The 10,000-nt window shown below is 47.7% G+C and overlaps 2 protein-coding genes across 2 annotated transcripts in view; both read right to left on the reverse strand.

Moving 5' to 3' along the window:
* LOC132475699 (GTPase IMAP family member GIMD1-like) overlaps positions 1-1,480 on the reverse strand; it is a 2,065-nt gene extending 585 nt beyond the window's left edge. Inside the window, exons 1-4 of the mRNA XM_060076959.1 lie at positions 1,322-1,480; positions 725-943; positions 364-629; positions 1-11 (exon numbers count right to left, since the gene is read on the reverse strand). The exon at positions 1-11 is cut by the window's left edge and continues 585 nt beyond it. Coding sequence (XP_059932942.1) covers positions 1-11; positions 364-629; positions 725-941 — 494 coding nt within the window. The 5' untranslated portion in view covers positions 942-943; positions 1,322-1,480. The remainder of the gene's footprint in view (positions 12-363; positions 630-724; positions 944-1,321) is intronic.
* A 2,583-nt stretch (positions 1,481-4,063) lies between these two features.
* LOC132475443 (dickkopf-related protein 2-like) lies at positions 4,064-7,211 on the reverse strand. Its single transcript, XM_060076583.1, has 4 exons — positions 5,994-7,211; positions 5,623-5,779; positions 5,274-5,387; positions 4,064-4,900 (listed from the first exon to the last, which is right to left on the reverse strand). The coding sequence occupies exons 1-4, from the start codon at positions 6,156-6,158 to the stop codon at positions 4,479-4,481; spliced, it is 858 nt and encodes a 285-aa protein (XP_059932566.1). The 5' UTR covers positions 6,159-7,211; the 3' UTR covers positions 4,064-4,478.
* Positions 7,212-10,000: the final 2,789 nt, after the last annotated feature.

A 10,000-nucleotide genomic window follows, 5' to 3' on the forward strand; every position in this document is an offset into this window, starting at 1 on the left:
CCCCCCAGGGACTATACAAACACAAACACACACTCACACAAAGGCATACGCACACAGAGACACACACACACACACACACACACACACACACACACACACACACACACACACACACACACACACACACACACACACACACACACAGGCACACACAGGCACCCCCCCCCACACACACACCCCCACACACACACACAAACACTTTTTTCATGAAAAAAGTATATACAGCATATATCTGTGTGTGTGTACATGTGTGTGAATGTGCGTGTGTGTAGGTGCATGGCTGCGTGCATTTGTGTGTGTTTATGTGTGTGTATGTGTGTCTTTGTGTGTATGTGCTTGTGTGTGTGTGTGTGTGCATCCTACCTCTGCAAAGCGGGCTATCTGTGCGTCCTCACCAGGAAGGTCGGCCCTCACCACAAGCAGCAGCACGTGCACACTCTCAGGGACCCACGTGCACGCTGCGGGTCTGCGCTGGGAGGGGCGCGGCAGGGGAGGGCTGTCCGTCACCACCAGTCGGAGGTCAGTCTCCGCCCCCTTCCTTCTGAAGAACCTCCGGAAGGTTCTGGACCTGCGGTCCGTTGTCCCGGGGACGTCGGAAGCCCAGCATCGAGTTTCAAACTCCTCTCCCCCTGTGCGATGACATCACAGTTCCCGTGGGCTCGTTCATTGCAACGAGCAAAAATAAAATTAAAGCACGTTTTAGAATCTCAATTTGTACACTGACCAATCAGGGCATTTCCCACAGAGCTCCTCCCACTCTGCCTGTTGCCAAGCAGTAGCACATTCAAGGACAGCACCTCAGAGCCGTCGCTGATTGGACGAGCTTGAAACATGTGGTTGCTGAACAAGTTGTCATAGAAGCCACCATGGCGCTCCCCAATCTCCTTGGTTTTATTGGCAGTCTTCTTATCAGAGGCGGAGTCTGGCTCAGCCATCAACATTTCTGTGTGGAAAAAAACACTTCCTGTATCCATTGTCTCTTGCTCCCACAGCCATTATTCTTTATGTGTATATATGTATATACTGTATATATATTATACATACATCTAAATATGTAGATATAAACTTAACACCATCACAACTCAACATAACATCCTCACAACTGAGCATAACATCATCACATCTCAACATTACAGCATCACAACTCAACATAACATTATCACATCTCAACATTACAGCATCACAACCATCTCTACATATTCTACTCATATATTCTATAAATGAACACAAACTGTTCTCCTCATACATTTCCTAGTTAGTTAGAACAACACAGAACAACATAAATTAAAAGAGATCAGAACTATCAAGGTTGGAAACCTACCTGCCCAGGTGAACAACAGTACTAAAGTGAGTAGAGATGTCTGTTTGTGGGAGTGTGTGTGTGTGTGTGTGTGTGTGTGTGTGTGTGTGTGTGTGTGTGTGTGTGTGTGTGTGTGTGTGTGTGTGTGTGTGTGGGGGTGGGGGTGGGGGTGGGGGTGTGTGTGTGGGGGTGGGTATGTGTTTGTCATCAATTCTAGTGAATCAGTAACCAAAGTTGTCTGACATCTTATCTGGGTTGTAAAATCCAGAGACCAGTGCACCATTCTAGCACAATCGCTCTCTCAGTAGAAACATTAGAACATTAGTACAACTGTGGTTGTACTGGGAAGCTCCAAGTAAAACCATTGGATGTGGTTCAGGGTTCGAGTTATGATTCCATGTGGTGGTCTCTAAAAAAGGAAAAAACGATAGATGCTCAAGTAAATATGTAAGGGATAATTTATAGAACAACGGTCATTATCAGGAAAATAAGTGTCTTGCTTCGCCCTAAAGGGGCTTATTTTCGATAATGACCGGTGACTTTCGATACATTATCCCGCTTATTACACGGCTACTTAGCAAAACGAAAAAATAACTTCACACGGTGTGTCTTTCTACAATTACCATTCGCAGTGTTGATCAGTGCTGTTCCACAGCATTGAGAAGAGCCATGTCATAGAAGCTATTATTACACGGCTCTTCTCAATGCTGTTGAACGCTCCGTTCACTTGCATGGGCCTTCCCGACTTCTGGCGCTCAATTATTTTATGATAATTGACCTCTGCTAAGCATATAATGACCGCTGTCAAGGAAAGTGGATTTTTTGCCTCTGATTCACGTCTTTGGTATCCAGTGGAGGACTGGGATCCAACAACACCCACCAGCGGGCAACGGGCGCGAGCGCACCCGCGGGCGCAACTCGCAGATACAACTTTTCACACACGGAAAAAACCCGCACTTTTGATAGCCCCAGTGAACTTAAACTTAAATGCGTTAATCAACGGCCCCAAAAGATGGACGGATCAATGCACAACCCCAATGCATAAAAAATCAATAGATCCTCAGGGCCAGCCGCTCCATAATAAAAACACGTCATACCGTCATGCAGTAAGCAAAGTACAAAGGAGCTTGCTCTTCTCCGCAACCCTGTCATCCGAATCCAAATTCATAAGGACCTCTTTCTCTGGCGCCATCACTGATTGGGCCGTCATTGATTGCGCCATCGTTGATCAACTTCCAACTGATGGTGCCATCACTGATGGCAGCAGTCGCCGTCAGTGATGGCGACAGAGTATAGTGTCCAAATTCCAACTTCCACAGCATAGCTCGTATAAGTCGTTGCTTCATTTAAACTTTTGCGAACAAATAATCAAATAAAGAAATTATAGGTATTTGATTTATTTCAAACCATGCACATTTTTTATCATCTGAATAAGAAATTTGGCTACAAAACAATGTAGACCGATGTAAAAGTTGAGGCTAACCATGACTGTAATATAGAGACCCATATCTCTGGTATAAATACTGATATTTTCTCTCCGATTGGCCGGCCGGCTCAAACAGCCCACGAGAGCCCCCCCCCCCCCCCCCCACCTGGCACTCGCCAGAATGCAAGACCGCCCAGTTCGGCAAGTAGTCCGGTAACTTATCAACCCCAGCGTATTTGTCAGGTCGAAGCAAGAGGCCTCTGCTTCGCGTCCGGTTTGCCCTGTTGGGGATTATTTTCCAGATAATGACCCGCGTTCTATACATTATCCCTTACTTAACATCGATATTACTCTGTATGTGTAAGGGAAAATAGCTTTATTTGTAATTAAAATATTATGCTGCTGTATTTTCAGAGACCCCACAGATATTTGAGATTGCTGCTTTCATGGGAGCCAGACCTCTCTCTGGGAGCACAGCTCCCACTGGCTCTCACCTAACTCGAACCCTGATGTGGTTATATTGGTCAACTCCCATTGCAACCAGGAGCAAACTGTGGTTGCACCAGGCAGCTCGCAGAATAACCGATCGCAAACTGTGGTTGTATTGGTCAGCTCCCATTGTAACCAGTAGCATACTGTGGTTGTACTGGGCTTCTCCCAGTAAAATATACTTTATATATTAATGTGAGGCAGCTGCTGGCTCATGGTGTTTGGTCATAATGAGGGGGTTGTGATGTCATCAAGGACCTCAGGCCTTGTGAAGGAACAACTAGGGACTTGCCGTTATTGTTAGATCACACACACACACACACACACACACACACACACACACACACACACACACACACACACACACACACACACACACACACACACACACACACACACACACACACACACACACACACACACACTCACGCACACACACACAAACTATCAAAGTGCGAGTGCATAGAACATTGTGTGTTTGCGCGTGTGTGTATCTTACGTAAACCTCCCTCAACTAACAACAGAGATGCCCACAGCCATCCACACATGCTAAGATTGATATCACACACACACACACACACACACACACACACACACACACACACACACACACACACACATACAAACGCACACACACACACACACACATGCACAGAAACACGCACACACACGCACAAATACGCACACAAATAAACATTGTTCTTAGATCTTAGCTACATGATACTGTTATAGCCCAGAAGCTAGCAGATTTAACACATTATGCAAATCATCCATACGATATGGCATTTATGGGCAGTGAATGTTTCCTTTCAGAGTCAAAGGACACAACGGCCGTTGAGTAGCAAACATCGGTTTATTATAAAAGGATTTCTATAACTTTAAAATAATAAAATGTTTACATATACAAACTCACATGCATGCTCAAATCGAGGGGAGTTACATCACTTAGTGGGGTGGTCCCAGTTTCAGCTGTGTTGTCATGGAGATGAGTTCTTAACAAGTGATTGATACTAAGCCCCCCCCCCCCCCCCTTCCCCAACACACACACATAAACTTAGGAAGCAACTTGCTTCCTAAAGTCTGCCAGTTGAACAGGATATGCATTAAACATCTTCTCTCTCTCTCTCCCTCTATCTTTGTCTCCCCCTCTCTAACTCTCACTCTCTGTCTCTATATTTCTCTCTTTCTCTCCCCCTCCCTCTCTCACTGTCTCTCTCCCCCTCCCTCTCTCACTGTCTCACTCCCTCCCTCCCCCTCTCTCTCTCAGTTTCTCTGACACATGTGAAGTCTGGTCTTCGCAGCCGAGGATGATGCTGATGACGGTGAGGACGATGAAGAGCTGGACAGGAGAGATGTGTGGGGGGAGGCGTGGCGGGCATGGGAGGAAGAGGAAGAGGAAGATGACGCCGATAATAATGACAAAGCGGATGCGGACGAAGAGGACGATGACGACGAGGAAGAGGAAGTGGCCGGGGGGGGGGATTCCGGCCGCACGGCCCTGCAGCTCAGCTCCGCCCCGCACTGGCAGCGCTGGAAGATCTCCAGGTGCTGCACCTTCCGGCGCTGCCGCGTGCACACCTGGCCCTCCTGCAGCACGGGCTTGCACATGCGGCTCCAGAAGTGTCGGGCGCAGCACAGGCCAAGGGAGCAGTCCGTGGAGCGCAGGCACATGTCTCCTACCTGGCCTGAAACACACACACACACACACACACACACACACACACACACACACACACACACACACACACACACACACACACACACACACACACACACACACACACACACAGACACACACACACACAGTAAATCTCTCTGGACTCTCATAACGTCCTCCTCCGGTTGGATTGCGATCGTTCAGGACCCAGAATGGGTGCTTTTAGTGTGTGGTTGGGTCCCAGGGCCACCCCTGCTGTACAAACACAGACCCTCTCTGGTCCGTGGACAAGGAGGAGGGCAGGGGAAAAGGCGCAGGAGGAGGAGGAGAGAGATGAGGAGGAGAGACGAGAGACGAGGAGGAGAGGGAGGAGTGAGGAGTGAGGAGGAGGAGCGTTTTACCTCGGACAGAGGAAAGCTTGGAGACAGCTCCTCTCGTCTTCCATGGTCTCTTCTCTGGAATCAGCTCCTCATCTTGGATGCTCTGGGCCAGGAAGCTATCCAGAACACACATGTCTGGGAGAGAGAGAGGGAGGGAGGGAGGGAGGGGAGAGAGAGAGAGAGAGAGAGAGAGAGAGAGAGAGAGAGAGAGAGAGAGAGAGAGAGAGAGAGAGAGAGAGAGAGAGAGAGAGAGAGAGAGAGAGTTAGTACTGTGACACTATTTTGGTCTGCATTGCAGTACTTATATGCATTGAGCCATTATTTACACGTTCCATCGTTCATCAATACATTTTTTAAGTTAATTTCTTACTGTTGCTACAGCGATGGCCGGGACAACACATTCCGTCCCTTTGGCAACGTCTCTTCCTCTGGCGGCAGGCCTTGCAGCGGGAGTAGAAGAACCGCTTTGATGGCGCGTGGCAGTAGCTGCCCTCATGACACTCCAGGTCACTGATGCACTGGTAGAGCTAGACAGAGAGTTGGTGAGAAAGTGAGATCTTTTAGGATACATAAAAAGGAACACATAAAAATACGTTTTTATTGTATAGAAAAAGAACCTGCTGGAAATCAGTTTTATACGGAGTCAGGCCCATTTATAAATTGTTAGTGTGTTACCTTTAATACTTTCCTGTACAATAAAAATTAAATAAACTTCGTGTATTCGAATCGTTCATTATTTACCTTTGCAAAGTCTGCGCCGGTCACGGGGCTTGTGGTCCGGTTCACTGGCAGCGCGTGGGTCTCCCGTAAGATTATGGTTCTGATGGAGTTGAGCTTGACACGCGCCTCTCCGCCGGTCCATCTCGTCACAAGCACGAGGGAGAATAGAGCCCAAACGGCCCTCATTTTTTTCTAAAGACGGAAAGAAAATCCAAAAGAAGTTCCGGAGAATAAAACGATTATGCTATAATAAATGAATGTCCGTGAAGAAAGCCAAGGTGGAAGCCCGGTCGTCGGCGGATGATTATAAAGTCAAGGTGAACTATCCGAGTTGAGGCAGTTCCCCAAGTGGGAGGTTTGTCTTGCTCGACCGCCGGCTTCAGAGGATGCTGCGGACTGACTGGTCCTCTCGAGACCCGCACCCGTTTATACCTGCCTCGCGCACTCCCCGCCCGACCTTTAATCCCGTGCGTGTGTTTTTGTGGGTGGAACCAATGGGCATTAACTATTAGAAAATCCACCTGCCGCCCCTCACCCTCCCATTCACACTCAAACACACGCGCGTCAAGCACCGATACTTGTTAATGCGCCCATCGATACAGCGAGGGAGCGAGAGAGAAATCACTTTCCCGTTCTTACATCCTAAACGCACACAAACCACTTCCACAATTCCTTTCTTCTCATGTCTCTAACACACACACTTGGTGTGTGTGTGTGTGTGTGTGTGTGTGTGTGTGTGTGTGTGTGTGTGTGTGCGTGTGAGAGAGAGACATACCTTACTTTATACCTGCTGCTGCACATTCGTGCGCTGTGCACGTTCCTTTATTGTGCACACCAATATGTGTGCTTAAGCTTGCGTGTGTATGTACGTGTGTGCGTGTGACAATCACTCTCATTCATAACTACAGACAAAAAATGCATTCAAATATCACATTTCCTATTGTTACCCCATCCCCCCTCTCTCTCTTTCTCTCTCCCTCCCCTTAATCCCTCTCTTTCTCTCTCTATCCTTCATCCCTATTTTTTCTCTCTCTTTCTGTCATTCTATCTTTCTCTCACTCTCTTTTCTTCCATTCCTCTCTATCTAATTTCTTCCATCTCTCCCTCTCCCTTCTCTCTCACACAGATATACACACTTCTCTAACACATCTCTAAGTGATGTGTGTCCTCGGTCTGTCCGTCCAAATACGATTATTCTCCCTTTCGTCATTTGAACCGAGAAAATATTAAATTGCACTTAAGACACACACACACACACACACACACACACTGTCGAGTATTAAATGGATAGGGGTGACGTATTCTGTGTGTGTGTGTGTGTGTGTGCGTGCGTGTATATATGGCTCTTTATCTTTGAGGTGTTATAGCTTTGATGGTATCAGCACAATTAGATACCTGTGCAACACACACACACACACACACACACACACACACACACACACACACACACACACACACACACACACACGGATACACATGAACTGTGTGTGAAGTAGAGTGAATGTGTGTAAGCACATGTGTGATTTTTGATGTGTGTTTCTGTGTGAGTGAGTGAGTGAGGGAGTGAAAGAGTGACTGAGAGTGTGTGATTGTGTCTCAGTATCGAGGCTGCTGGCTGTTTCATTATACCCTTCATACCCTACAAGAACACACACACACACACACACACGCACGTACGCACGCACGCACGCACGGACACACACACACACACACACACACACACACACACACACACACACACACACACACACACACACACACACACACACACACACACACACACACACACACACACACATATTGAGGTGGGAATATATGCCAGTCCGATATGAGCACTTTTGATTTTAGAGCCACACCCCTCAACCTCTAGACCAGAGCCTCTGTAGACCAGAGCCACGCCCTCTAACCTATACCAGAAGAATAGGGCCACGCCCCTAACTCCTAACTGTAGACTAGAGCCACGCCCCTAACTCCTAACTGTATACCATAGCCACCTCCCCTAACTCCTAACTGTAGACTATAGCCACGCCCCCTAACTCCTTACTGTAGACTAGAGCCACGCCCCTAACCCCTAACTGTAGACTAGAGCCACGCCCCTAACCCCTAACTGTAGACTAGAGCCACGCCCCTAACTCCTAACTGTAGACTAGAGCCACGCCCCTAACTCCTAACTGTGGACTAGAGCCACGCCCCTAACTCCTAACTGTGGACTAGAGCCACGCCCCTAACTCCTAACTGTAGACTAGGGACACGCCCCTAACTCCTAACTGTAGACTATAGCCACGCCCCTAACTCATAACTGTAGACTATAGCCACGCCCCTAACTCCTAACTGTAGACTAGAGCCACGCCCCTAACTCCTAACTCTAGACTAGAGCCACGCTCCTAACTCCTAACTATATACTAGAGCCACGCCCCTAACTCCTAACTCTAGACTAGAGCCACGCCCCTAACTCCTAACTTTAGACTAGAGCCACGCCCCTAACTCCTAACTCTAGACTAGAGCCATGTCCCCTTAAGGGCTGATTATGGTCCCACGTCACGCAACGCAAGGAAAACACAGACGCGGACGCGATTTTAGTAAGTGGACCAATCACAGCCCTTGCTGTGATTTTTGAAAGACACACGTCAGGCCCTTGCGGTGGATGCAAGAAGGGTCCGCAAGGACGTAACGGGTCCGTAACCCCTCCCGCTGTGTGAACGTGGGACCATAATCAGCCCCTAACTCCTAACTGTAGACTAGAGCCATGTCCCCTAACTCCTAACTCTAGACTATAGCCACTCATTCCTAACTGTAGACTAGAGCCATGTCCCCTCACTCCTAACTCTAGACTATAGCCACTCATTCCTAACTATAGACTAGAGCCATGTCCCCTAACTCCTAACTGTACACGATAGCCACGCACTCCTAACTGTAGACTAGAGCCATGTCCCCTAACTCCTAACTGTAGACTAGAACCACGCCCCTAACTCCTAACTGAATGCAACGCCCTCTAACTATATGCTAGAGCAGCGGTCCCCAACCACCGGGCCGCGGGACATTCCTAACCGGGCCGTAGGTTAACGAGGCTACGACATGATATATTATATAGCCTATAATATTTTTTTTAATTCATGCAAAATGCATGCACACTTAATAAACTCAATTTACTTCGCAATACTGTCACTCTTTTACATGCCATAAGTCTATATGTAGTTGTTAGATTGCATATAACATGTTTGTATTTTTGGCAAGGTCTTCTTAACTTATTTTCTTAGGCATAACTGTCTGTCTGTCCCGTCCTCAACACGTATTGGCTTCAGCGGCTGCGCGCGCAGCCTAAGCTCACTTCACTTGTTCAGTTCAACAGTAGTGTCACACTATGAGCTCAGCTCAACCTGACACTCCAGAGGGGAGAATGACGACTGTCTTTAAACTGGCAAATAAAGTTGCTGCATTTAAAGCCAAGCTTGATTTGTGGGGACGACGAGTGGACAGGGGAGTATTCGATATGTTCCAAACATTAGTGGGGATTTTGGGAGAGACTGAGGCAGGGCCTATTCTCTCGCAGCTGGTGCGCGATCACCTTGTTGGGCTTTCAAATTAATTCGAACGTTACTTCCCATCCTCCAAAGATCCACGGCGAACGAATGAGTGGATCCGCAACCCATTTGTCAATGTCAGTGCAGGAGGAAGATCAAATGATCGAAATAGCTAATGATGGTGGTCTTAAAAGTGTGTTTGAGCAAACCTCTCTGGCGGGTTTTTGGATCAAAACCAAAGCGGAGTATCCCGAGATATCCGTGAAAGCGCTGAAAACGTTGCTTCCATTTCCCACCACGTAGGCCTACCTATGCGAGGCCGGGTTTTCGGCAATGACTGCGACTAAAACAAAATTGCGCAATCGATTGGACATTTCAAACACGCTAAGGGTGTCACTGTCTTCCATCACCCCGATGGAACCTTCTTGTTGCAGGGAAACAAGCACAGGGCTCCCACTGATTAAAATTAATTGTAGCCTATTCTGTGACCTCACAAACGCGTGTTAA

The sequence above is a fragment of the Gadus macrocephalus genome, chromosome 17 (assembly GCF_031168955.1).
Source record: "Gadus macrocephalus chromosome 17, ASM3116895v1".
In the NCBI taxonomy this organism is placed as follows: domain Eukaryota; kingdom Metazoa; phylum Chordata; class Actinopteri; order Gadiformes; family Gadidae; genus Gadus; species Gadus macrocephalus.

Coding starts and splice junctions, on each gene's coding strand:
- LOC132475443 (XM_060076583.1), bottom strand. CDS start 6,158: ATGAGGGCCGTTTGGGCTCTATTCTCCCTCGTGCTTGTGACGAGATGG. Junction 5,780..5,993: donor CCGGCGCAGACTTTGCAAAG/GTAAATAATGAA, acceptor CTCTCTGTCTAG/CTCTACCAGTGCATCAGTGA. Junction 5,388..5,622: donor CGGCCATCGCTGTAGCAACA/GTAAGAAATTAA, acceptor TCTCTCTCCCAG/ACATGTGTGTTCTGGATAGC.